The sequence below is a fragment of the Lolium rigidum genome, chromosome 7 (genome assembly GCF_022539505.1).
Source record: "Lolium rigidum isolate FL_2022 chromosome 7, APGP_CSIRO_Lrig_0.1, whole genome shotgun sequence".
In the NCBI taxonomy this organism is placed as follows: domain Eukaryota; kingdom Viridiplantae; phylum Streptophyta; class Magnoliopsida; order Poales; family Poaceae; genus Lolium; species Lolium rigidum.
Window position 1 is genome coordinate 130,156,128 of NC_061514.1, and position 27,352 is coordinate 130,183,479.

General features: G+C 44.5%; 3 protein-coding genes across 3 annotated transcripts; all 3 read right to left on the reverse strand.

The window, feature by feature from the left end:
* Positions 1-298: 298 nt before the first annotated feature.
* LOC124669149 (zinc-finger homeodomain protein 8-like) lies at positions 299-1,705 on the reverse strand. The gene is made up of 2 exons (XM_047205828.1): positions 865-1,705; positions 299-756 (listed from the first exon to the last, which is right to left on the reverse strand). The coding sequence occupies exons 1-2, from the start codon at positions 1,595-1,597 to the stop codon at positions 596-598; spliced, it is 894 nt and encodes a 297-aa protein (XP_047061784.1). The 5' UTR covers positions 1,598-1,705; the 3' UTR covers positions 299-595.
* A 6,739-nt stretch (positions 1,706-8,444) lies between these two features.
* Positions 8,445-19,494, reverse strand: LOC124677416 (kinesin-like protein KIN-7E, chloroplastic). The gene is made up of 25 exons (XM_047213401.1): positions 19,109-19,494; positions 18,921-19,018; positions 18,058-18,147; positions 17,547-17,599; positions 17,219-17,284; positions 17,083-17,136; positions 16,665-16,724; positions 16,115-16,193; positions 15,718-15,785; positions 15,399-15,458; positions 15,150-15,254; positions 14,726-14,830; positions 14,448-14,555; positions 14,230-14,376; positions 13,790-13,972; positions 12,220-12,387; positions 11,351-11,587; positions 10,742-10,882; positions 10,499-10,624; positions 10,232-10,282; positions 10,091-10,138; positions 9,791-10,018; positions 9,022-9,705; positions 8,819-8,908; positions 8,445-8,647 (listed from the first exon to the last, which is right to left on the reverse strand). Exons 1-25 carry the CDS (start codon positions 19,492-19,494, stop codon positions 8,627-8,629), a joined length of 3,456 nt encoding a protein of 1,151 aa, XP_047069357.1. The 3' UTR covers positions 8,445-8,626.
* Positions 19,495-22,587: 3,093 nt separating this feature from the next.
* LOC124673772 (probable L-ascorbate peroxidase 7, chloroplastic) lies at positions 22,588-27,156 on the reverse strand. Its single transcript, XM_047209812.1, has 12 exons — positions 26,954-27,156; positions 26,738-26,866; positions 24,886-25,006; positions 24,696-24,796; positions 24,511-24,598; positions 24,174-24,241; positions 24,010-24,096; positions 23,543-23,617; positions 23,379-23,456; positions 23,178-23,282; positions 22,967-23,033; positions 22,588-22,842 (listed from the first exon to the last, which is right to left on the reverse strand). The coding sequence occupies exons 1-11, from the start codon at positions 27,116-27,118 to the stop codon at positions 23,013-23,015; spliced, it is 1,038 nt and encodes a 345-aa protein (XP_047065768.1). The 5' UTR covers positions 27,119-27,156; the 3' UTR covers positions 22,588-22,842; positions 22,967-23,012.
* Positions 27,157-27,352: the final 196 nt, after the last annotated feature.

Sequence of the window (27,352 nt, forward strand, 5' to 3'; positions counted from 1 at the left end):
ACCACGACCACGGCCGGCGTGGTGGTAGCTGGTAGGTCTGCCCTGCCGGCCGGAGAGTGGCCCGCCGGCCGGGCGGGAGGGCGCAAATGGGAACAAAAGCCTCAGGCCACCACCACCGGCCATACCCACCGCCACCGGCCACCGCCACGGCAGGACCGGCGATGGCAGAGTCTAAAGCTACCTAGACCGGCGCAGACCAAACAAACACACTGAAATTCAGAAACTGCAACAGATCCAAGAAGCTTCCGGGGCACTAACCCCAAAGCGCTGGCACAGCCACGGACAGATTAACGCAGCATTAATAATCTTGATTGATTGGACTACCAGGATTAGTCACTCACTCACTTCAGCTAGGAGTACTACGATTAAAGCAAGATAAGAAAAATAATGAGCCTAGAAACGAACAGCAGCGCTTACTAGCTAAGCTAGAATTAGTAGCCCTCGGCTTGGTTACGGTACCACGGCGTACGGCACGGCCGCTGCGGGGGAGGCATGCGGGAGATCAGGGGGTCGCTTACACAGGCTGCATGCTGACAGTACGTTAATTAGACCTAATAATCCCTACCCGAGTGAAACATTAGCTCGGTGCTCATTGCTAGACGCTGATGGGGGAGGGGGAAGGGGACGACACGGCGGCCCGTGGAGGCGAGTCGTCGTCCGTGTCGTCGTCATCATCGCCGTCGCCGTCCCCGACTCCGGCGCCCATACCTACGCCAAGGCCGGCGCCCATGCTACCGCCGAGGCCGCTGCCCATGCCTACGCCAAGGCCGCTGCCCATGCCTACGCCAAGGCCAGTGCCCGCGCCCAGGCCAATGTCAGAGCCAGCGCCAACATGGACTCCTGGATGAACGCCCATGCCGACGCCCATACCGATGCCGGCCGCAGCTGCCGCGGACGCGGCGCCGGCGGAGGTGGGCGAGGCGAGCTGGTGCTTGTGGTTGTGCATCCACACCTTAAGCACGTTCCGCTTGACGCCGATCTCGACGCAGAAGCGGTCGAGCGCGCCGCCGTCGTCGCGGTTGATGCGCCACCCCTGCCGCTCCGCGAAGTCGCGCATCCGCTCCTTCTGCTCCGGGGTGAACTTGGTGCGGTGCCGCTTCCGCCCGAAGCTCCCGCTCCCGCCGCCGCACCCGGGGCTGCAGTCGTCCGCCCGCGGAGGCGTCTCCGACCCGGAGCGCGCGCCTGCGGCGGGGTCCAGCAGGCCGTGGTGCCACGCGGCGGGGGGCACGGCGTGGTAGGGCAGCGCCAGCTGCGGCGGCCGCATCGGCGCCGACGACGGCACGAAGCCCTGCAGCACGGGGTGGTGGTGGTGGTGCTGGGGCGGGGGCGGAGGAGGCGGGCTGAAGAAGAAGGGCGCCGTGATGCCGCCTCCGCTGCCGCTGCCCGCGCGGCGGTGGAAGCTGCGGTGGCAGCCGCAGGCGGCGCACTTGAAGGAGTCGGGGGACGCCGGCATGTACTCGCCGCAGCCGTCGAAGGCCTGCCCGCCCATGGCCGCCGCGTGGTTGCGCAGGCACTCCTTGTACTTGGCCCCTCCGCCGGCGCCACCGCCGGCGCTGCTGCCTCCCTCGTAGGGCACCAGGCTCAGGTGATCCATCATGTCCGTCCGCCCGCACGCACGAGACGCTGCCTCACCACCACCACTCGCTCGCTCGTGGACGCGCGTGTTCTGTTCACCGCTCTAGCTAGCTTGCTGGAAGATCAGGAGGGCTTTGGCTATCGCTTTCGAAGCGGCGGTAGAAGAGATGCGAGCACCGGCCAAGGAGGGAGCTAGGTAGGGGGTTTTATCTGCGCGTTGCAGCGACCACAGTCAGCTATACCATCAGGTGTGAGTCAAGGATTAGATTAGTTCGTTAATGCGACGACTTTGGATGTCATGGTACTCAAGAATGAGCAAGAATAACGTTACTTTAATCGGACTAGGGAGTAGTTACTACAGTATAGTAGTACTGGAAAGAATCAAAGCGGCGGTACTTGTAGTAAAGTGATATTTACTGTACATTATCTGATTAACCAGAGCACAAGTTCAAACAGCACATGTGATCTTTACTGCACAGAATATTTTTGATCAGGCTACTCCCAAACACATATAAGCAACCGTACAATTTTTAAGGGCCTCCTTGTGATTGTAGAATTTTCATAGGATCGTGGGAGAATCCTAAGTAAATTTCTCGGTAAAATTCTTTTGGATCATAGGATCTGGGTTACCAAATTTATATGAAATTCATTCATCTAGCTTCATTTCATAGGAATCTCAGCATAAGCCCAAACATCATTCTAACTTTACTTTTAAGAAATCCAATACACTTGATGTGACGTAGTACATCTCAGTTATGCGGTTTTCTGTGTTCTTATGTTTTCTAAAACAATGCGATCAAAATAAATGACATTAACACTATATCCCTCTGTTTAAATAAAGTAGGCTCACAAATTTTGTCAAAGTCAACAACATCTAAGTATAACCATTGGTTGTTATAAAAATATTACTCGCTCCGATTCATATTAATTGACTCTAATATGGACGTATCTAGACATATTTTAGTTCTACATACATTCATATTGAAGTCAATTAATATGAATCAGAGGAAGTATATATATTATATCAAATCAATATCAATAGATTTACAATAAAATATATTGTCATATGGATTTGCTAAAGCGCCAGATTCACAATAAAAAAATCTAACTAGTTTGTCTCGATCGACTTCTTAACCATTAGATTTGCCTAGTATTCGTGCTGATATGACACTTGTAAGTGAATTGTGACTGAGAATTTTCCTAGTTATAGGTGAGTTACAACTGAAATTTTTCTACTAGTTGCAAATGGGTTCACAACTTCCTCCATATCGGTTTAACAGGCGCACGCAGTTTAAGACGAAGTTTGACCACTAATTTTTTCAACAAAATATAAATTATATTTCTACCAAATCTATATCTTAAATTCGTATTCAAACAAGGTGTCCAACAATATAATTTTTGTGACATATATTCTATATTTTACTGACTAAAATAATAGTCAAAGAGATTTCTTGAACTACGTGCGCGCAAGTTAAACCGGTACGGAGGGAGTAAGATTTTTTACGTGTTACACCTAGGTTGTAACAAAGATAAAAATCGACGCCGTTGAATTTGGTTTAAGATTCGTGCTAGCATATGAGTTGCATATGAGTTACAACTGGCTGATATTTAGTTAAGTCTAAGTCGTCCGAGATTTGACGTGCCCAATTTTTATATACTTAATTAATGTTGTAAAAAAAATTCATCCTTTTTCTATATCATTAGTCAACCTTTGTAAAAAAGTCTAATTTTGTACTAAATTTAGAATCCTTCTTGATAGGAACAGAAGAAGTAGTTAGAAAATCAATCGGCTTAAGACTAGTCACAATGGAAAGTATCATACACTAGTATCATGCACATGATACTAGTTTATGATACTACCTCATAATGCATAGTATCATAAGATAGTATCATAGTATCATCACATTTAATGTTTTGTAGAATCTCAATGCAGATTTGTGTACATGATGTGTTTGCCACTAAGTTTTCTAGTTTTACGTGCTATGATACGGTATCATATTATGATACCACTCCCATCTCTCACCTCATTAATTGGTGTGTCACATCAGATTTTTACCAACATAGCATGCATGATACTACTTACTACCTCCGTTTCAAGGAATAAGGCGCACGCGTATTTGAAGACGAACTTTGACCATAAAAATTGAGCAACAAAATCTTGATTATATTATATGTATTTAGTATCGTTGGATTCGTATTGAAAAGCACTTTTTAATGATATTAATTTCATACAAATAATTTTTATCTATTTGAAGTAATTCTTGGTTAAACAAAAAGCTCGTAAAACGAGGACGCCTTATTCCTTGAAATGGAGGTAGTATGATACTAATGGGGCTGGTCTAAGTACGGAGGTCATGTTTTGCCTTAATTTAGCTAGCGAGGTCACATTGATGCTGTGCCACGTGGCCTCTTAAGAGCGCGCCTCCCGGGCCTGCAGGCGCCACGTGAGACGGCGGTGGTGACGGGACGAGACGATGCGTGGTAACAGCGGCAACGTGTCGAGCGAGTACTGGGAGGCTGAGACTATTGTTACCGGCTAGTACAGTAAACCTCCCGGGCCCACCACGTGTGGGGGTGCCGTGGTGCACTATGCGGTGTCAGATGATGAGGTGGGCCCCGCGCGGACGGACGGCGGTGATGCGATCGGACGGGGTCGGGTGGTGGGGGGATGAGTCAGGTATGGGCTAACTGCCACGGGAGCGACCCGAGATCTTCTGTGCCCCACCTGCATTTGTCTGATCCTGCTGCAGCTCGTGTGGCCTGCTTGGCGTTGATGCTAGGACATTGTTTCACTAGTGCTCTACTCTCTCGTTCCTTAAATGAGTGCACTGTGTACGTATACCTTTTGCTTTTATTTTAGTTTTGAAATTTAATAAGAAAATATATGTATAAAAATTAGCAACATATAAAAATCAAATCGGTACATTGCGAAACAATATTTCAAATGGATCAGGTGATACTGATTTAGCGTGATAAATGCGGCCACTGTCGTTGCCTAATCGACGGTAACGGAGAAGAGGTCGTCACAAAGGGGGGGAAGAAGTAGAGGACATTGGGCGGAGAGCTATCGGACGGTGGTACGCGATTAACCCAGATTTGGAACACGCTGCTCGGAGGCAGGGTCTACTGCTGCTTGTCTGAAATTATCTGGGCGCTTTCGTGTGGTTACAATGAGTTGTGGTTGTGTCTTGAAATCTAGATTATAAAGGTGTCAAGATCTAGGATTTTTACGGAGAGTCCTAACCGAAATACAAGATGCGTAACTATGGAATATACATTATCGTGCACGTCAAGGATCCATCTACATCTAACTTGTCATCATGTATCTGGACACCTTCATGGGCTTCATGGATCTGACTCCTGCGTATATCGGTTGGGATCCGGCTTCTGTTTCTGGGCTAGATTTTCTTCATCTTCTCATCAACAGCAACTGGGCCGCTCGGTGGGCCGTAAGTCACCACCACCATCTGTGGGTCACTCGGGCTTACCGAATCTAGACCACGTCGCTGACATACCTATAAAGTATACCCACAACAGCCACCGTTCTATTATAAAGTTGGTTATTGATAAAATTTGAATTATGACAAATGATAGATGAATAATTGTTCGAGAATGGAGGGATAAGAGTGAACTACGCAGAGGGGGAAAAGCCATCTAGCCATCAAAACATAGCCCATCTGTACAAAATAATAAATAAAAAGCAACATTTTGCAGGATCAAAAATATCTAGAAACGATCTATGAAAACAAATGCTGTGACATTTTTTTAAAATGCTGTTTTTTGAATTATGAAAACAAAACAGAATATATATGACGCTCGCTCGGGCTAAACCGTAGGGCTATCCGTTTTTCCATTCAATGTGAATGCAAACCCCGCTTTCTCCATGGGTACGCGTACGTAGATCGCATCGAGGATAATCAAGCGCCATTACTGCAGTGCGACGGAGGAGATGCTCGACGGGAAGGGGGATCACGCGTTGCGGCTGATGGGCGGCCTCGCCATAAACAGAAAGTTTAGGGGACGGGGGCAGGCCATTTGCAGCGGCTGAGCGCAATAACTACTCCTTTCATTCAAGCCCGTCACACGGCGCTCGCAGCTCGCTCCCGCACCTGCAATCAATCCACGGCAGCTACAGTGACGGTAGTACACGGTCATCAAGACAAGCGGATATCCATCCGTGATAATGCGCGTGGTTAGGTTACGTACAGATCCCGATCGATGCTGCTAGAGTGCTAGTACTACTACCACGTACGTACTCCGGTGGATTCCGGTGGGTAGGTTCTCGGGCATGAAATGCTTCCGGATCGATTCCATCGATTGATCGGATGGATCTTCTCTTCTCGTGTGTGCTGTGCTGGGTTGGTTTTGGGTTTGGGTGAGTGTAGCAGCAAATGAAAATGAAATGCTACGCTTATCCCGCACGTAAGCTGCATGCACGCCCGCCCGTGCCTGCCAGCCACCTGCGTGCGCGTGATGTCAGTCACAGTTGAGGAGCGGCAATCAATGCGCCTCCACGTCCCACCCCGCATTCTTTTTTCATGTCGCCCCGCCGGGCCGCCGGTCCAGTCAGTAGTTTACTTTTTATAAATTAAACTAAAAAATCATACGGAGTATTTTAAAGTTTGAATTTTTATTTTTATTCGTGGGTGCAAAATCTTAACGTGAAATTCTTTCTATTCAATGTGGGCTGGGACGGAGGGAGTAGTTTTATGTTGGTGTTCAGGCGCGCGGTTTAATAGGATGACCTGAATTTTTTTTGTTTCAAAAAAAAAAAGGATGACCTGAATTTTGGGTGGATTTGTGATCACGCACGCGGACAGGTGGCGTGCACCCTTCGGTTTCCCGCAAGTCGCTGAAACAATTGCCATTTTATAAAAGCTATTAGGGGGCTACATGTTTCCATTACCATTATTTAGTAATTTAAAAGAATAATATCAATGCTCACAAAACACGTGTTTACAGTCTTCAGAATTTTCAGAACCAAATATATGGTAAAGGCACATCTTTTGGACACTTACAATATTTTCTGAATTTTGTAGACGCTTGTAAATTTAAATTTCAAAAAGCTATATCATAGTCATGTGAAGTGTGGTACCACTAGATATTTTCCCAGCAGCCACCCGTTGGTAATAACATGCGGTAACAGTGTAATTTCACTCACTCGCCCTGCAGAGAGCACGCGGCCCACGCCGGTTAACATGGTACCTAGCCTATGGGTAAACAGAGCTAGTACAAGTAGCTTGCTCTTTTCGAACCCTGGCCTGATGAGTCAGGTAGCTCACATCTTGTCGTCCCTTCCCCTGCTGGCCTCTGCCGTGCGGCTTTAGCTTTAGGTTTTGTTCGCTTGCTTGCCTGCCCTTGCTTGCGCGGATCAAAAAGCTGACGCTTGGCTATCATTTCTACACCTGCTCACTCCTCCCCCTCGGCTTAATTTTCTGGATTTCCAGCCCTGACCGATTGATCGATGCCGCCTGAGCTTTTTGTTCCCTACCTAGCTCCCCTCACCCTCTGCCTTGTCCACGTCGTTGATCATGTTGCACATGTTTTGGAACTTGGGCATGATCATCGCGTCTTCTTGCTTTTTCGTTTTCCAGACAAGAAGCCTTTTTTACCAAGTGGACTTATTTGCTAGTGCTAGTAGTGTGAATAGTTAGACTGTTCTAGTCTTGTATTGGATGGATTCTCACTTATTTGCCTGAGTTTTCTGCTGTTTGTTTGTCAAGTGTTCCCACCCGTAGTTTCTGTTGCAAACGACATTTTACTTTTTACAACATCCCTCAAGTTCAGAAGGCATTGCAATGAGGACCCCAGTTCTTAGTCTACTGAGCAAATTCGAGACCGTTTAGTGCACGATAGCGGGCTGCCACATAATAGGAATACTTAAAATGGAGACCGGGCTAAACATTTAGTATTCGTATTTTATTTTATTTATAAAAAAATTAAAATTCTAGAGATAGCTAATGATGTAAAATCTTCATAAAAAATACTTTATATTCTAGACTACACAAAAATGATAAACACTGATAAATTTTAGAGTGAATAGTACACATTTCAAGACTATTAGATTTATCAGATTTTGTCAATTTCGTATAGCCTGGAATACAAATCACTTTGCATTGAGATTTTACATCATTCTAGCATACATTATTGGCTACCTCCAGAATTTTGTTTCGATTTTTTAAAAAAACTTTAAAATATAATTTTTGAGTCTTTCAGAATAAAAAGATAAATGTAGTTCAGCCTTCAAATCGACACACTCCACGTGAGCTTCATGTTTCCTTGTCAATGGTGCAGGCGTACATCCACATAACATGGATCGTAGCTCCCGGGCGACAGGCACACGACTGGTCTCCTGGATCGACCGTGCAAGAAGAAAAAATGTTTCTCCGCACCGTACCGCAACCACAACTACCACCACCACCAACCCAGCATCCATCGTCTCCACGGATGCCTCCAATCTTCGCATCCCATGATCCGTAGCGACGGAAATCCGTGCTGCTGCTCATCACTGAAGTCAACCGACATAATGTCCAACGCCGATGATACGGCGATCAGACATAAAACGAACAGTAATATGCGAAAACTGCAGCTTTGCTTCAGCCAACAAGTACGAGAGGACCTACAGTTTCATCCGTTCAATTGTGGGGGTGGGGGGATCACGTGTCCGTCTACACAGGCTACAAGTACCGCGAACAACAACTGGCAAAAGCCCGGTCTAGCTAGGCCTTGGGCGTCTTCTTTGCTAGCCCATACGGCCAGTTGATACAAATCTACAAGTGGGTCTTTCTAATCCAGTAAACTGTACAGGAGAGTAAGTACCGGTAGATTAGCATCAGGGCAAGAAGTCAGAACTATATTTTGCTTCCCCCCTCTGTTTCTGTTGACACAGGCGAGGGCTGGCCGTTCCAGGTTATCTACTCCAGTGTGGTAAGTCGTAACGCATTAGGATCAGCATTGCTTCGGCTGTAGCAGCAATATATGGTGTGAATAAACAGCAGCCGACAAACATGAGGAGAGGTGGAAGCAGCCTCTAAACTTGAAAAAAGGCCTGCTATAGCATCTGTTTTGCCATCTGTAAATCAGAAGAGAAAATGTAGTAAGTAGGGGTGAAAGGAAGCCCTTGTCTCAATATGTGCTTAAGTCAAGCTGCAGCACTCCGCAAAATAAATGCAGCATGCTCTACATCCCGCAGAAAGTTCAGAAAACTTAGTACAAACTAGATATGGATGATGGAAAAGAATACCTTTTCTTGGCAAATCCTTGACAGTGCTTCCACATGAAAGTTTTGTAGCTCTTCAAGGACTTTAACCTCTAACCCTCTAATGTCTTCACCCTGAAAAGGTCCAATACAGGTGCATCAGAAGAACGGAAGCAGCCAAGTCATCCCCACATATTGTGTTCAGTTGTTCATAAGTAAGCTTGCTAGCAAAGTAAATATATGGTTACCTTCAATCTGGACATTGCGTTTTCCAACTCTTTGCAGCGCCTTCTTTCAAAATTGTACGCAGCTTTTGCTTCTTCTAGAGTACTGACGCCATCATATTTCCAATTATCCGAAGCTTCCATTTCGCTTAGGGTTCTGCCGGTATCATTCTTCGCTGAATGAAAGCCATTTTGCTTTGATTTGAATTCAAACAAATCCTCCTGAGAGTTTTCTTTCTTCATCTTCGAAACAAGGACCCGCATGCTTGCCAGCTCATTTTCTAAATCCTGCTCATGGCACTTCCCATCATCAATTATCTTCAAAAGCTCATTTTCTCGCCGGGACTTTTGGGATAATGTGTCCTCTAACGCAGCCTCCCTCTCACAACTAGCAACCAACTCTTTCTGCATCTCCTCGGCAAAATATCCATTTTCCTGATCACGGCGTTTTGTGTCATTGTGGATACTGCCCCTTGCAACCGATGAATTAAGCTCTTTTGCTGCAGTTAAGTCTGCAGCCAGCTTTGCATTTTCATAAGAAAGCCTGGTGACTTCTTCAGCCAAATTCTTTAGTTCAACTGCAGCGGCAGCTGCCAATTCTTTTGCGTAGTATGATTCTTCAGCCAGCTTTTGACTGTGAATTTCCAAGCCATCCTTCTCTTCCGTCAGCGTCAGATTGTCTTGCTTCAAATTCTCAATTTCTGCAGCCTGCAGCATTGATTCTTTTAGGTTTCAACTATTCAAGTGACAATCAAAATTGGACGAAGATGAATTGCAGGCATGTGATGTTTACCTGCATGAGTACTTGAGATTTTAATGGTGATTCCCTATTATCTTCCACTGTTCTAGAGGGAATGTTTGCATGACTTGAGAATTCATCTGCCTGATCCCTAGAATCACTTCTTGCCGTCGATGGTTCACTAAACTGCGTAGCAGACTCACTCCTAAAAGCCTTCAATAATTTACTGTTCTCTTGCCTCAATTGCGCAACAGCTTCTTGGAGTTCTGCATTTTCCGATACCTATTTGAACAAAGAAAACGTCAGACTGATATGTTGGACAAGAAAAATAGTTGTTCTCCCACCCTTTCTCACCTTTGCTTGTAGCTGGTCTTGAAGGATTTTGTTATCTGCAGACATGATCTAGAGAAACCACCCAGGTAAAACAGTAATTAATCTATGATAGATATCAATCCGAGAAACAAACACTAGCTGACAAAGTGGCATTGAACAAACCTCCAGTTCAAATGTTTTTTCGCTCAATTGCGTGGTCAACTTTGAAAAGGTCTGAAAAATATTATAGGAAACATTTCAATCATTAACAAAGAAATCCAAAACACTGTAGCATATGACTCATTAGCCACAGATCAAGAAAGTTAAGGTAGACCTAACAAACCAAAACATAAGTAGAATATGCTCAAACGAAAATCTCTAGAAATTCCATGTAAGTCAACATCAGATGAATTCAAACTTTCCAGTTTAGCATCACTTGGCAACTATTACCTGGGACATCTCAGTCCTAATAGCTGGGTCATCTGTAGTTTCCAGTGATTGCATTATACGCTGTTCTAACGCATGCATATGTGATTTCTTTTCACCGATATCATTTTTGAACCTCTCAATTTGGCTCTGTAGAAAAAGAGAAACGGGAATGCTCAGATAAGGATATTCTTAAAATAAATGGCTGAGGATCTAGGGTAGATAAATATGCCCAGCTAGCTCAGAAAAGATTATAGATATATTTACATGAATTTGTGAATCGTCAGGGTTGTTGGCTGCTTGCTCCAACAACCTTTTGAGTGAGCTTGTAGAAAGTGCGACTTCCCCACCCAGCATTTTGACCTGCTCTTGAAGAAGGTCTATTTGATCCACGATAGTTGTTCCACTCTATACATGTAACATGTCAGTTAGTGTCCAGATCAGTGAATATAGCAGAGCACTCTCTATAACAAAAACAACATGGGTCAATCTCAAATTAGCAAGGAAGTCACAGACCACGTGCTGCTTCAAGCCAGAAGTGCTAGCCAGACAAGGAGCATAGGACAAGGAAGATCTCACAGTTCAGAGCCAAAAGTAAACTTACTGTAACCAAATTCCATTAAACATGAATCCACTTATCGACTTATTTTAATGTGGAATCACATTCCCTAAATGGGCAACAACCAGCACTTTGTAGGCTACCCACGAGCCAGTGTTCTTCAGCAAGCAGCAATCCAGAACTAGAATGCTTTATTACAATTTAACATGGAAGGTTTCCAGCATATTCCACAGAAGGAATGCAAGAATTTGGAATTGTGCAGTGAAGTAGAGTGAGAGGAAATGGGGAAAGTGTAAAAAGTCAGAAAACCGACTCACCGGCAATGGGTGTCGAGCAATAGGTGCAGCACTAAATAGATCACCAGCTTGAGTCCTCTCTAGAAAAGAATCACCAAGTGCTGGATCATCTGCTTTCCTAGTCACAGATTTCCTGTGACCATCCTTCAGGTCAAGCAATAGGTGTTTTTGCTGTGATGATCTGGAGAAGGAAGGCGAGCCACTAGCTGTGCTGTCACTATCGACACTAGCTGACAGTCCAGATAATTGCTCTGACTTCTGCATAAGTAAAATAAAATATATTAATGACTGAACCTATAACTTATATATCAAAGCCAGAGTACAAGTTATAAAGACAAGACAGCTCGCAAAGCTATAAGAAACATCAACAAAGATATTCGAACAATTAGACAGCATCCAGCGACGAGTTGTTCCTTGTATATATAAAAGAAGAGGGACACATAAGTGGAGCTACACATCTTCAAACAGCTAGAAGATAGAGCTGATACTTGTGATCTCAAGTTCTCAACCACCAAAACCGAATACTTCTCTACCACAGTCCACAGTACATGGTCTTCCACATCTTTCAGTGTCTAGAAGCCCACAAGCAAGTAATTCCTAGGTGTACTGCATTACTATCGTGGGAGAGGCATTTTAAAAATTAAGCAAATGCAAGTAGAGGGAAGCACATATGAAACGAACAAATTAGAATAAAATGAACAAGAAGACTGCAATAAAGCAACCTAGCGACCAGGAATTGTATCTTTTTCTAACGACCAGGAAAGCTATATTGCCTACTGTAAGCACACAATCCTTTTCCAGGAGAGAACAGAAGATCACTGATGGCAATACAAAACTTAACATAGAAGCTGAGAAACACAAACTATATAAGTACATAGCAAGAAAATCACCTTTAGTTTGAACCAACCAAGCATACCACGTTTGCGATTCCTTCTATCAAACCTAATAGGCTCGTCAGAAGTATGAGAATCTAGTTTTGCTTCAGTTGAAAACTCTGAATCAAGGCTAACATCATCATCCTCGCCGTACTCCCGCTTTCGGTCGGGTAAATAAGCAAGCTGCAAAATGAAACCAAATAAGATCAATAGGCACTCTCCAAGAAAGTAGGCGCTCCCCAATGAATGAAGCAGGGTAAATCATCAGGAAATATAGTGTTTTTTTACGATAAGAAATATTGTTTCCTTCTACAAAAGCGCCAATATACAACATAATATGCAGTTCAAAATCTTACTATAGAGCAACTTTTTATGCTCCATTCGATTTGTTACTTGTGCGTAGATGAGCATTTCAGATACATACAGCTCTCAATCATTCAGGTAACGTACAGTCCAAAAGAGTGTTCGCGTTGCATATGGCCAGGGTCCATCAACTATGATCTCTTGTACAAAATGGGATTAGTAGGGTGTTGTGGCATTAGTAGCATAGCCATAGCCATAGTTAGAGTCCAGTTCAATTACTGCCGGATTAAATAATTAGGGAAAATAGGCTACCGTGAGTTGGTTTGTGTCAGAGTGAAAATAGAGTCCTAGTTGTGGACTACAGGTATTGGAGTCAGTTTTGAATACCAGTCTCCTGGCGGCTGGTCCTCCTATAAGAGGATGTGTATCCAGTGTGTTCTAGGGCAAGCAGAAATAAACCCTTGATCTTCCTAATGCTAATCCCTGCCTCTTTTATTTCTCTAATCTACCTCTGTTATCTCTCTTGACTCCATCATGACACCTGCGCGCAGACTACGAACTCATCCTCTCGTTAACCACCCTTACCACCTTCGGAGCTCTAAGCGGCCACAAGATAGGGTGCCCCACATCCGTACAAATGAATACTCGCCAAGGTCACAGTGCATTGGTGCTTTTTCATTATTATTTTTCTCTTTTAATGAAAACAGTAGTAGAGAGACCTATGGAAATATATTGGCAAGTAGCTTACATAAAAAAATTATAAAGATTTCACAGGAACCAAGGCACAGCCAAAAAGTCCACACATCTTAATGGAACTGAAAACTAGAAGTTGCAAACAAAATAAGAAATTTGGTATGGTAGGCTAAATTTCGAGATGAACTATGTGTTTTTTCGTTTCTTAATTAAATTAATCCAGCTGAGAACTATAGAGCACTCGTAATCTGAGGCACCCCCAAAAATTATGAAGCATACAGCACAATAAAGCTGTGCATTAAGTAGGAAACATGCATCATCACAAAGTAACCTCACATTTTACATATTAGTGTGAACAAAAGCTGCAACTTGCAACGTCAGGAAAAGTGAGATAAAGTAAATCCTCAAAATCGATCCACAAAAACAATAGAACAGAAAAGGCAGCAATCCTGCTCTTTCACACTTGCACCATATTCTCAGTTTCTATGCCAGATTTTGTTGTAAGGCTCTTCAGAATTTACTCTGAGTTGGATTAATGGACTAAGATGTTGCAACCAAACAAAGAAGAAGAGAGCTTGAGCTTAAGAACCTCATCTTCGCCAAATGAATGCCGTCGGCGGAGGCTAGCCTTTCCTAAAACATTTGCGGATATTGAACTTTTGGTTGACACCAATATCAGTTTTGTTAACCTCTGAATTCTACCCATCAATGCTGCTTTTGCTTCTTCTTCCTGTTCTAACCTTGACTGAAGTTTGACTTGGCCAGCTTCAAGCTATCACACAAAGAGAAATTACAAAGATTAATCATTTTGGATGGAAGCAAGGCCAACAAGTTCATGTACGGATGGAATATGTTGAATTTAATCTCCAGCATGCCATCTGGAAGGTAAGTGTCTCAATATTGCATAGAGTACAAGGATGCTTAGGTGGAAGAGAAGTTAGTCTTCCAGTGACTTATATTGGTGGAGAATAACTTCTCACGAAATTAAGAAGGAAGGTACTCTGTTGCTGAAAAACATGCAAAACAAACCTGAAGTTTTAAGTTAACAAGATCCTCCTGATCCGTCGGAAGAATGTACCCATTTCCCATCATGCCACGTCTCAGTTGCTGCAGCTCTTCTTTCAAGCATGTTATCTCCTTCTGATACTTCTTTATCAAGGACTTCTCATCGATTATCTGGAAAGACAATTAGCATCAGTACCAAGCATCATTCTTAGAATATGGACTTCAGACTGATTGATTATTACCTTATTTTGAGAAGCTTTCAATTCGACATGCTTGCTCCTGTGGGCAAATTTTAGTGTATTATGTGTCTCTTCAGTGTTACTGGAAGCAGGAGTAACTGTGCAAATAAGCTGTGACAAAGAAAAGGGTGAGATTATACGAACATAAGTTGCTTACACTTACACGCCCAAACGTATATGTGGGAAGCTTCCAAAAACCAAGGCAATAAATAAATACATAAGTAAATAAAGGATCTTAACAAGGGAGAAAGCACGAGTTACTGTACAAACGAAACACTCACAGAAATGCGTCCATGGCCGCTCAGAGAGTACTGAAGTAAGCGTGTGAGCTTTGAGTCTCTATAGGGAATATGAGCAGCCTTGCCATCTGTAAGTTTAGCAATAACCTGCGACGAAATTCCATCAACAACTTACCATGAGAAGAACTAAATAAATGAAAACGATGTGATCATTTCCCCAGTACCCCTTCCTACTAGTCAATTATATGTGAGATAAGCATCATGTGGATTCATGTTGTAGGAGCTAGCAAAGGAGTCATGCATGCAAACACTGTCTCTATTAGTGCTGCGAGCAACTACAGCAAGTTAATCCTAGCAGATTTGGGATAACTCAATGAAATGGGTCACAAGGTTCATCTTGTATTAATTTCTCAAGAAGATCACAAAAAGAGAAATCCTCAGGGGCGCAGGTTGCAGGAAAACGTACAGTTCCAAGGGTGAGCAGGCTTTTGTTTATGTATGAACCTTCTTTGCGACGTAATCCAGTTGTTTCAGTCTTGGAACTCTCAGACCCAGCGAGATCAATCAAGTTCTGACAAAAGCATATGGATGGAAATAATAAGAGCATGCACAAAACATAAACTATACCAAGCTGCTGGATGCTAAATAAATCAAGATAATAAGTAAGATGATTGAAAGGTACGAAATTATAAGCAAACTGGATGAGAGGAATTACCAATTGGCATAATCTCACTTCTTCCTCTTCAGTTTCACCAGCGGGGCTGCTCTCGATGGTCTGCAGGCATGTAACAATGTAAATTTAAACATTCTACCTGAGCTGAAACCCATAGTAACTAGCTACATCAAACAACTTCACATTGGAAGAAAGAACAGACTTTTAGATTCGGTAAAGTGCTACGTGGAATGATTTACATTACTTTGCAGACTCAATAAGCACTAATTATTTGGCAGATGGATGTAAACACCTGCCAGCCAACAGACATGTGTACAAGAGAGAGGACAGGTGGCAGAGACGAGAGAGAGTGAGAGAGTACCAATGTGAATATAGTATGGCTCCGACTACTGACGAGATTGAAGTTGTTGGATCCAACATGTCTGTGCTCTGCCACATGCAATTCATCAGCAATTTAGCACAAGGTTAATGTGATTCAAGGTGTACAAAGATCTAACAATCAATGAATTGCCAAAATGTCACATCCCCCCCCCCCCCCTCCCCACCCACACACAGCCACATATAGTTAAGGACACAGATACACAAATAGGTATATGACTTCACCAAAAAAATCACTGCAGGTTTAAGTTTTGGTACAAAAAATCACAAGGACCAACATGGAGATGAAGCAATCCCCATGGAAATATGGAAAACCTCCTCGGATGCAATTAGTGATAATCTGGGGAAAGGAAAGGATGTTATCTACACAAACCAAATACCTTCTCCAGATGCTATCAGAGAGAGTGCGTGTGCAGGTGATAAAACAACCTCTTCTTTAAGCCCTTCCACATAAGTTCCCTAAGAGAATAGAAAGAGTGATAAAATTATGAGTAGCTGATAAGGTCTACAGATCAGCAGTTATTGGCAAGAGACTTGTCAGCGAGAAATGAGAACAAGGAATCAAACAGAATCAACAGTTATTACTTTATTACAAAGAGACTTGTCAGCGAGAAATGAGAACAAGGAATCAAACAGATCAACACACAATGTGAAATAAGAACTCATAAGTAATAAGTATGCCTTTCTTAGGCCTGTAAAAACTCTCTACCTTTTAATATACTCCCATCGGTTCAAAACAATTGCCAAAAAATGGATGTATCTACACACTAGATACATCCATTTTTTGGCAATTGTTTTGAACCGGAGGGAGTATTAAAACGCAAGCTTTGTGTTTCCCCGGGAAAAAAAAAAGAGATAGAAATAAAATTCCATGTAGTATAGACTGCTATGCTGTACAGGATTAATTGACATGGTCCAACAACCAGGTACCTGTGCGTCTTCTCGAATTCTAAGATTCTGTCCTGTCGGATCAAGTAAATCATTTATAACCTGCAAGGTGATAAGACACAACCAAAAGCATGAACAACCATTAAACATATCAATGAGTGAGTTCAGAAGTTGACTCCAATTTCATATTCTCTCACTATATTAAACCTGTTTCTAAGTAAGCATTACTGCATCAGGTGTACGGTAATCAGGGGCATGCAGCAATTCTGGTCTTATATGTCTATTGTATATTGATAAGAGACAATATTGTTCCTATGAAGTAGCAATAGTTGCAAATTAGTACTCCCTCCGTTCTTTTTTAATTGACTCGAATTTAGTACAAGTTTGTACTAAATCTGAGTCAATTAAAAAGGAACGGAGGGAGTAGCAATCAAATGCATGGCTTGACAAGATAAGTCACCTCATTGTAAATTTCAAGATATGACACCCGCAGAAGAAACTCTCGTCCAGGGGTCTGAGGTCAAGATAAGAAATAATGATGTCATGTGAGCCTGATTTCTTTAATGTTTATAGACAAAAACATATGAAGATATTACATCTTGAATAATGCTGAACACATCCTTCACCGCCAACGGGATAATTCCAGGCGACTTTTGCTCCCCCTGCAATCAAGGTTATCCAAGCGTTTGGTGAAAGAGAGTTCAGTATTGCTGCTGCTAAAAACGATTTGCACATGCTTCTGTGTGAAGTTCAAGTGTATCATGATAGGCAGTAGACATAAGAGAAAAAAGAGGAAACAGCTATATGCTAACAGTAGAGCTATGTCCTCTCCTGAAAAAATATGTATGTAGAGGCACATCGATAGACGTGTTGGAGGAATTAAGGGAACAGATGGCAGATATATAACAACATGCACAAACTTACATGCATTGTATGAGTTTTCCCGCTACTAGTGACACCATATGCAAAAACAGTACCTGAAAGAAATAGAGCAATTTTAGGGAATTGAATAAATCTTGGAAGATAAAAGTACAACACTACAGGTAAGAGAAGGCAACACTAGCAATTACCAATGATTTAAGTGAGTATGTATTAATCAAAGGTAGAGGAATGGTGGCTTTCTTTTCAGGGGCAAAGGGAGTATAGATAGCAGTGGAAATCCAAAATTCTAACAATTCTGAGCTATTGGTTGTAACAAAAGAATCATGCAAGACAGGCATGAGATATGTCTGATCCAACAGAGTTGGCGTAATGTTGGATATAAACATGGCACGGAGCTTCCCCATAAAGGCTTTAAGAGAAAAATGTAGATCCATCCAATCTACATAATTGCCTTAACTTCCTACCAAATATTGTTCCTGATTCGCTGAATTCGCATTCATTATCAAACATAACTTACTCTACAAATACAAACAATAAGAGAGTTGAAAAGTACCGTTGATTCCTTCCATGGCACCACTTACAACATGCTGAGAAGCAATATCATACACGCGGCGAGTTGTAGTAGCTGGGCCAAAAACTTTATCTGCAAAATTGCACAAATGCAAACAAGGAAAATGTAGGTTTCAGCAAACTACACATACCTGGCAGACATAAAAAAATGTAAAGTATGAGGCTATGTTCACTAATAACAGCTTTCGCTTTACGAAACGAGCCTTGCTCAGATGGGTAGCTATGTGGTTGTGCGGACAGCCCCGCTAGTTTTTACCCTTTGGTCGAGCACTAGTTCATTGCAAATTTTCCAGGTACTTTCGTGCTTTCCCATTTAGTGGGATAATGTCTACCTGCTCATTTGGCACATATAGCAGATATTCATGTGTGTGCGCTTATGGTGTATGAAATGCTGGGGGCGTCTGCCATGTACCGCTTAAAAGAATGTTAAACTGTCTTGGTGGGACATCACTTCAGATTCAAAACAATAGCACATTTTCTCTTTACCATTTCTTTGCTACTTCAGTGACAGGCACACATTCTCATCACTCTCTTGAGCTTTCATATTTGCATAATAGAAAGGAAGCTTGACCAAGGTGAGGCATCCTATAGAGCTGGAACTGGTTTAACAGTTTATTACCAGAGCATATCAACATTCTCGCTAACAAAAACTGGCATATCCCATTGCAGTTACACTCGATAGCGCAACAGAGCATGTAGTCATCAAACGACTCTACCCTCATTTCTAAAAGAAACCCCCAACATGATACTAATTCATTCCATTTCCTGTGCGCACATTTCCTTAGCGCCACTCGTTCCACATTGACGCATTGTAGCATTACCTGAAACGAAGTTAAGAGCACTCACCAAAAGCATAGGCGATACTCGGGTTGTACTCGTTGCGCACCATGTTGTCGCCGTCAGCATACCAGGCCACCTCGTCCCCCTTGTTGATCTCTCTAGGACTGCACACCAGCAAACACAATTAGTTCAAAAAACACGCAAGCAGAAAACTCGAAATCGCACTTCCTCGGTGGCAGGAAGCAGCAGCGCACCTGAGGGGGCGGAAGCGGACGGTGACCATGATGTTCTCCTTGGCATTGGACGCGTCCACGGGAGGCGCCCTCCCACCGGCTGCTCGCGAGGAGACCGAGGAGGGCGTGGTGGGGCGCGCGGAGGCGGTGGAGGACGGCGTGGTGGGCCGCGCGGAGGAGGTCGGGGTGGCGGGGCGCGCGAAGGCGGCGGAGGGGGTGGTGGGGCGGCCGCCCGAGGAGGAGGACGGGGTGGTGGGCCGCGCGGAGGAGGAGGACGGGGTGGACCCGCGGCCTCCCGACGAGGTCCTCGCCGGCGGAGGCGCCGCGGCCGCCGCCGCGGCCGCGGGCGAGCGGCGGGATCGGAATGGGGAGATGCTGGAGCGCGTCGATCTCGACGACGACGACATTGCCGGAGAGCGGAGCTCGGACCGGGGGACCTCGGGTGGGTTTAGGGTTTTGGTGGGGAGCAGGCGAGCACGAGCGCTGGGTGGAGCTTTGCTTTGGTGTGTCGCTCGCCGCCGTCTTCCTCAGGGGAGCTTGGGTCGCCGTGGCCTCGTTTGCCGATTTGGTCGTGCCGCCTTTTTGGCACTTTGGTCTAAAAATTTCTGGGGTTTGGGGCTGGACCACCGGTGGTGCGCTTACCGGCGGCTGTTATCTGGATCACACATTTTGACTTTATTTTTTCTTTGTGGTTTGGAATGGTGATGATAGCGCTAAACAAACAGCGATTCCGTGGACATCAAAACAGTCTTCTACGAAATGATAATGATGAGGTAGGAGTGTAGGACCCAAGACATCGAGATCACCTTGCTGTATGAGATTCAATGTCGCATGGTATGAAACTTGTCTAATAGCAGGTCCACCCTACGTGCACGTCAAGAGAAAATTTTCAGCGAAAACCAAGGAACGATAAATTGTGACACTTATTTTGAAACGGAGGTATAGTATGTTTCAAAGTTTCTAAGAAACTCCAAATATGCATTATGTGTCTATGTTAAGCATTGTGGTGGAAACCAATAAAGGCTTTGAAGCCAAATCCAATAGGGTGCTAAATTTCGTTCAAATCATTATCACTAACTAATACTCGAGTTAAGGCGAGCCGGCTTGAGAGATGCTGGATCCGCGGTGGTTCAAGAGGGGTTTCTACAAACCTATAGAATTTCAAGCTCGGAAGTCTAAGAAAACAAATTCATCAATGAATAGTGGTAGACGATACAACAATATTGTTCATGCATTTTTTCTTATACCAAATGAATATAAGCTTGACTTCAAATTTTGATGTCAAATGAACATAATATTCCTAACATATCCTTTTTCTGAGTTTTTGTTAAAAACTATCAACATGGTATTCATGGAGTTTTCATTGTAACTTGATTTGGCAAGAAACATTTCCCCAGAGGGAGGTTGGCCACATATCAAGAGAAGGACAGTGAATGCCCGCACCAGGTGGTGGAGGCAAGGGCAGTAAAGAAATGCTTCAAATCAAAGAAGAAAAAAGTAACGACGGATGAGAAGAAGACATAAGGACATGATCGCAATGGTGCAACCCCACCGTTTAGATCATGCAGTGTAGCAGAAGTGGATGACGTAATGGGTTGCGGCGATCGTCGGATAGCCTATCACAAATATATAGGTAACAAGGGAATACGTACGTTGAGTGAAACGCAAAATTTCTAAGATTCTTCGGACACAATTGCTATTTTACGGTATACATGAATGAGCTTGAATGTTTCCATGTGAATGGTAATGATTTGTTGGCTGGTCATATATACATTGTCATGGTTCCCTTCTACTAGTTACGGGCTAAAGAATCGACGGGGAGGTTGTGTGATATGATAGATCTTCGCGCAAGAAGAAAATGAGAAATTCTCAAGAGAAAAACTGATGGGAGGTCATGTTGAAAAAAATACAGTATATGTTAGCAAGGATGACTTACATTTGACACTAGCCTCGTACCATAGGGAGCCTCAAATTCATCTAGGGGGGCTCACACTTCTCCCCTTTCTCTCTCGTCAGCCTGCGCTGAGAGTCGCCTCCTGTCCCCAAGCTCTCCCCCGACTCATCTCCGATGGTGCCGCCGCTTGGAGAAGAGAGGGGTGAGATGCTCGGCGTGCACATAGTAGTATTAGCGTTTTCAGCATGATGCCGGTGTGTGGTGTGATGCTAGTAGTTTGGCGCAGGGCGTTGGATTTGTGCAGCCAGATGCAGGGTCGAGTAGGGCTCAGCTCTCTCTTTCTTCTGCTCCAGAGGTTGGAGCTGAGGGAGGCGGAGAAGGGCACCGTCTCCTTCAATAAAGCTGTGGCTCATGGCCACCTCTCGCGGTGGACTCGAGGTGTTGTGATGCTTCTTCCGGCCGATCGTGGAGTCGAGGGGATGAAGAGCAATGGCACGTCGTCTTGTGCATCTCGAAGGTGGTGGGGATGGCTCTTGCTGCAGGGTGGAGTGAACCACAAGGTGGCTATGTCCGCTGCCGTGATCTGTGGCCGAAATGGCGGCCCCTCTAATCGCCCTAGTGGCGATTCTACAACCTCCAAGGTGGAGGCCCCTTCAAGAGCTTCTCGCTGGAGCTCTGCGTCATTTTCACCTCGAAGTGGTGCGTCCTCGACGGAGTCATGGAGGCCGGTGCGGTGATGGAGGCTCAATCCTGGTGGAGAGGACCAAGGACTTGATGGCATTTATGTTTTCTATTTTAGGGTTCTTTGTGTAATTATGCTAGGTTGTGCTGTAATTTTCTCTTTTTCTGAGGGTCCTAAAATGTTCCCATCGACGCTTAATTAATGGCAGCTTCGGGATCCTTCGAGGTCCCATCCCTGTTCAAAAAAAGTCCCAAGCCTATTCCATTGTTAGCACAAAAAAAAAGGAAACAGAAACTGTGGGTGATTTGGGCGGGAGGGAGCGGTAAGTGCGATTACACCCACCGGGAAAGTGATTAGACCCGAACCTGCGGAGGTGTGCACTCTTTGGAGTTTGTAATTTTGGGCCTTGGCTGGGTGCGCCTGCGCCACGAGAGCACGTGGCGGGCACGAGAGGCCGATCCGAGTTAATGCCGCGCCCGTCGTCGCAGGCTAGCTAGGCACCACCACACCACCACAGCACATAGGGATTCTTAATTCATTCGCGACACTGCTGCTGTCCTGATGGCGTCTTATTATCCGTCACTGCTCCCCTGAATGGTGGACGCCCACCAACGGGCAACAGATCGGTCCAATCTAATCCCCCGATACGCACGCACCCGTGGACAGGGGCCATTTGGTTAGGTTACAAATGGACCCATGGATCACTGCTTCAAAGATTCCATGTGCTTGTGGAGACAAAGACGGAGGGGCTCGCCAAATGGAAATTACTCCTGGTTTATGCTGGGAGGCAGCTCCTCAGAGGCCGTAGGGTCCAAGAGGTTTATGTATTGCAGATCGATGAGCCACATGACTGATAGAAAAATGACACCACGCTGCCACAGCCCAGAGGCACGTAAGTAAAGCATTCCGTGAAGAGCAGTAACATAAAATTCGGAATAAAAATGGATTCCTCATCGAATCAGGGGTGCTCCCTCTGAAGGTTCACAACTTCACATACATGGTCCAAATCTGTTTGTCAGCAGATGCGCTATTATTTTTTACACTCGCGAGCTCAGTTCCCAAATCTAACGGCTTGCCGAAGCTGCAAAGAAAAACCTCTATTTTGTAGCATGACAAGAAGCTGGGAAAATGCCTCGTCCTGTGTGGTGACACGGAATTGGAGGAACAATGAGCTTGATCCTGCAAAGGAAGACGACAGAGTGAGCCTATTGTGGACAGGACCAGCCGAATACTTTGTTTTATCAATGTTACAACTGGATGAGAAGAGCTGACACGAATCAACAAATTGGTAAGGGGCGTATACCTTTTGGACGAGCCCTTGGCTGGATCTGGTTCACGCGCGGCGCTCGCTAATCGTCCAAGGAGAATCCCTGCACGATAGCCACAAAGATCAGTTAGCCACATACCACATCAGTTCGAAACACAAAGGACGATAAGGTTGGCACAGCTCAGCGGAGTGGTTTTGTCAGAATGACGGCAGAGTGTTGGAAAACTATGCGCAGAATGGCACTGACCTCGCCAGGATCGAACTTTGAGCCCAGGCTGCTCAGTTTAGCATGAGCCTCGGCATAGTCTTTGAAGAATGCTTCTTGGTCCGATGCGTATTGCTCTGCGTAGACCTGAAAGTGTTGTGGATTTTTTAGGCGGTAAGTTTAATAATTATTATCTCACTTTCATAGGATACCGACAGCATACAGTTTGAGCATCAGGATCACCTTGAATGTTGGGTCCTCGAACAATGCAGCATCCGTAGGCAAGACCAGAAGATCCTGATCTCTCTTCTCTTTTATCTCCTATAAAGTTTGTTGGTAGCTGGTCAGTTCTATAACAAAATCAGATCAACTGACCAGGCATGCAAGATATTGATCGGGGCACTTACCTTGAAGTAACTGTTATCAAACTTCAGCCATTCAGGTGTCCATGATTGCCCACCAGGTGCACCAGGGCCATTTTTCTGTCAAAAGTAAAACAAAATAATGGATGAACATTACTCACGTAGACAATGCACTTATAATTACATGGAGGAGTGCAGACAGCTTCTATGTTTTGAAGTGCATATTATAAAGTGTGTGGGATTTTTATGCATATTTTGACTGACACAATCAGATGTATGTGGAGTGCAGACGCTCAACTATACTCATACAATGTACAAATCTTGAAAATAATCACACCTACTCCCTGGAGAGATTAAGGCCTAAGGGTAATTCTTACTATGAGTATGAAGTAAGCATTAATAAATCCAACATGGTCAATGATACCGCAACATGCTATGCAATTGTTAAACTGAACATGAGAATCAAAACTCCAAGGTAGCATATACACTACAAAAAGTTAAGAAAAACATACAGTATATTTTGTTTCAGGTTTCCCCCAGCCGCTCCTTTCAGGCCTAGACCTTCCAAGGGTATGTGCCCCAGATAAAGCAACAATTTCCTGCAGATACGGGGTACACACAGCTCAGAAACATAACAACATGGGCAAACAGGTGACTCAGATCATTATTTGCACACCTTGTCATCAAGGCCCATTCTGTAGAATACAGCCCTCAAGTGGTCAGCAGGTGCACTGGGGCCAGCATCTGGAAAAACACAAAACACATAATTGAAGAATTAGCAATCATCATATTAAATGCATTTAGCAACAAGCAGGTATCTTTTTTTCTATAAATTATTTAGCAAGAGGTGGCAATAGAATTACCCAGTAAGATTATGGAAATACCAAGTATTATTTCAAGCAACCATGAGATGTTCCGTATCTTAAAAACATATTTACAGAACTCAAAAGAGAGAGGGCTATTTGTACAGAATGCAACAAACTGGAATGTGCCGTGGACACAAAATTTCTAACCAGGAAGCTTCCCCTCAGGTGGACACTGCTCAGGTCCTGTGACATCAACACGTCCATACTTCATTGGAAGCTTTGGGCCACCAGCTTCCTGGTACCAGATTGACAAACGAAAGGAAATTAAGTCTGGAAAGAGCGCTGGTAAATTAATTCTAACCTAGAAAGATATAATGGGGGAAAGGTCAGACCTCAATTGCTGTAGCACTTGCCAACTGGAATAAATCTGCGTAAGTGATAGTGGGATATTTGTCCTTGATCGGTTGCACAAGCTTTAGAGCATTTACCAAACCTTAAGGATGACAATCAGGACTTTTAGTTACTAGCTGTACACGTAGGAGGAACGAAGAAATGTAATAGTGAAATTCCAAGTAACTGTACCGGCATTGGCTCCATGCTTCAATTCAACATCAAATCTTAAACTTCCATTAGCTCCACCTCGTTCTGGCCAATCCTTAATATTCCGGTCATATGTGCCAGAATCATGCCATCCGAGACGAACCTTCATGCAGTAAAACAAATAACAATTAATAATCTTGGAACAGATATAGAAAAATTAAGTTCAAAGAGTCTCCACACCCTGATAGGTATTAGCATGATAAAACGAAAGTACTTTGTGCCAAGATAATGCATTAGGTAATTGCAAATTTCAAAATGAAAAGTTTCATTTCTCTGATTTTTCTTTTTAAAAAGTTTTAATCGACGGTGCTGATTTGAAAATATAGCATCTCTATTGGTGTCTTAAGCTTCTACGAGTGCAAAATGGGCAGAAATATCCAAGACGGTTACAAAGGTAAAATATAAGAAAATGTGGCATATAACAAATGAAAGGAGAGTTCTGCATAAAGAGTGCAGATGATGATGATCTTAATTGTGAAGTACCAGTGTAGTCACTATAATATAACATTATGGGACAATTCTCTTTAAACCACTTTTCAAAAACTAGGCCGATTCAGCGATTACTAGGCCGATTAATCGCTACTAGGGGTCTGACCGTGTCGATTATCATTAATCGCTTGTGTTAATCCTTTAGCCCGATTAATCATACTGAAAGTCCGATTACTAGCTATGTTCCCGATTAACTACTACACTTGGTCAAAAAAGTTACAAAATTTTCAATGCATATTGCTAGTACAAGCGCTACCCCTCCCCAATAAAGTAGGTTTTGCGAAGCTCCCGCTTGATTGCAGCCTCCAAGAGCTCGATTTCCACTGTCGCCAACTAGTTACTTGCCCTCCTAGACCAGTTGCTCGCAGTTGCCCAGACCTCAGATACAGGAGCTCGTGCAGGAGCTCGAGGATGCCTTCAATAGGTTAGGTGGTTGAGGTGTAAGAGGGGTCGTACCCAAGGTAGGTGGTGGGAGAAGATAAACTTCAGAGGTGAGAGGAGAAGAAGTGGAAGGAAGGAATGCGGCTTCGGCTAGTGGATCCTGACGCGCTCGTGACCTTGAAGATTAGGTCACAGAGGAGAAGAGTACATGTTTTCTGAGATATTAGGCTCTAGACAAGTAGGTCCAGGCATATAGAGGCTCATATATTATTATTTTTCTTACATAAACTATTTTAAGTGCTAATTTGTGTATGTTGCGCCGATTAATAGCCGACCGATTAAATCAGTTAATCGTCCGAATTCCGATTAATCGCTGCTCCCAAGCCGACCGAGCAGTTAATGATTACCGATTTCCTTAACATTGCTTTAAACTACTCTGCAGTCTGCACTGTTTGATGGCTAAGTAACCAGAGTTTTCTGATACCCTCATGGTCAAATTTTTTCACAGACTTCATTTTATTACGAAGTACATGTTTACATTTGCACATAAATATCATGTATAACCATAGTTTTGTCAGTATACAAGGGCTAAACTCTATGCATCACAAAAGGAGACATAATAAGCTCCATAGTGCTCAAATGGAACGGGATGCATCACTGGCCACTAGAGTCGGGCTTCAGTAACACAACAGAAACAACTGAGGCACAGCTGGTATGATTCAGAAAATTTGCTGCAGTTTGTCACGGTAAACAATCGATGGAGAAATGGAGCAAGAGGTTACAGCTGACAACCATTTCTGAGAGAGGCGGACCGTGTACCGTATGATGCTGAATCCCAGCATTGCTCTACGGATCAAATTCACTTTACGGTCCTAAATGAGGACGCTGATGCAAGGAATGAATATATTTATTTTCTAGTAACGTAAGAGCGTGGCGTGGCTGTGTGGGGTATACGGCAACGTACCAGGATGGGGTGGCAGTGGGTTGTTTTGAGGAGCTCCCTGATGTCCTGGCGCGCGGCCTTGAGCTGCGCCGGGTCGGACGCCGCCGCCATGCACCTCACCGACCGCCCCCTCCCCGCCGCCTGGGCCTTCTGCGATCACACATGTAACGAAAAACACAAGTCAGCAACCGGAACATCCGGGCACAATCCTGAACCGCCCCCGAACCCGATCGCAACCTGGGAGGGCGCCGCGCGGAGGCTGACGAGGCGGCGAGCCGCGGAGGACGAGGACGAGGAGGGGAAGAAGGCGGAGCTGGATGGCCCGGCGCGGCGGGCGGACGGGGAGGGGCGGGCCGGAGCGGCGGCGCGGAGGGCGGCGGCTGCGGCGAGGCGGTCGGCCATGGTGGTGGCGGGGTTGGTGAGAGTGTGGTTCGACCGTGGCCCTTGGGACTTTGGACTTTGCAGCAAGTAGAGAAGCTGCGACTGCCTTTGTTTGATAGGGCAGCCAGCTCAGTTGTGGTTGGTGCGGCGGCCGGCGCGCCGGATCCGGCGAGGGTTTGCGGTGGACGGACAGGTGGCACTGATCAGCTGGTGCCTGGTGCTGCTGGCGTGTGGCATTGCCGCGGGCAGGAATCA

Coding starts and splice junctions, on each gene's coding strand:
- LOC124677416 (XM_047213401.1), bottom strand. CDS start 19,494: ATGTCGTCGTCGTCGAGATCGACGCGCTCCAGCATCTCCCCATTCCGA. Junction 14,556..14,725: donor GCGGCCATGGACGCATTTCT/GTGAGTGTTTCG, acceptor TCTTTGTCACAG/CTTATTTGCACAGTTACTCC. Junction 10,139..10,231: donor AAAAAACATTTGAACTGGAG/GTTTGTTCAATG, acceptor TGGTTTCTCTAG/ATCATGTCTGCAGATAACAA.
- LOC124669149 (XM_047205828.1), bottom strand. CDS start 1,597: ATGATGGATCACCTGAGCCTGGTGCCCTACGAGGGAGGCAGCAGCGCC. Junction 757..864: donor TGCGGCCGGCATCGGTATGG/GCGTCGGCATGG, acceptor GCCTTGGCGTAG/GCATGGGCAGCGGCCTCGGC.
- LOC124673772 (XM_047209812.1), bottom strand. CDS start 27,118: ATGGCCGACCGCCTCGCCGCAGCCGCCGCCCTCCGCGCCGCCGCTCCG. Junction 25,007..26,737: donor CCCACTGCCACCCCATCCTG/GTACGTTGCCGT, acceptor TACTGCATGAAG/GTTCGTCTCGGATGGCATGA. Junction 23,283..23,378: donor TCGAGGACCCAACATTCAAG/GTGATCCTGATG, acceptor CAACACTTTCAG/GTCTACGCAGAGCAATACGC.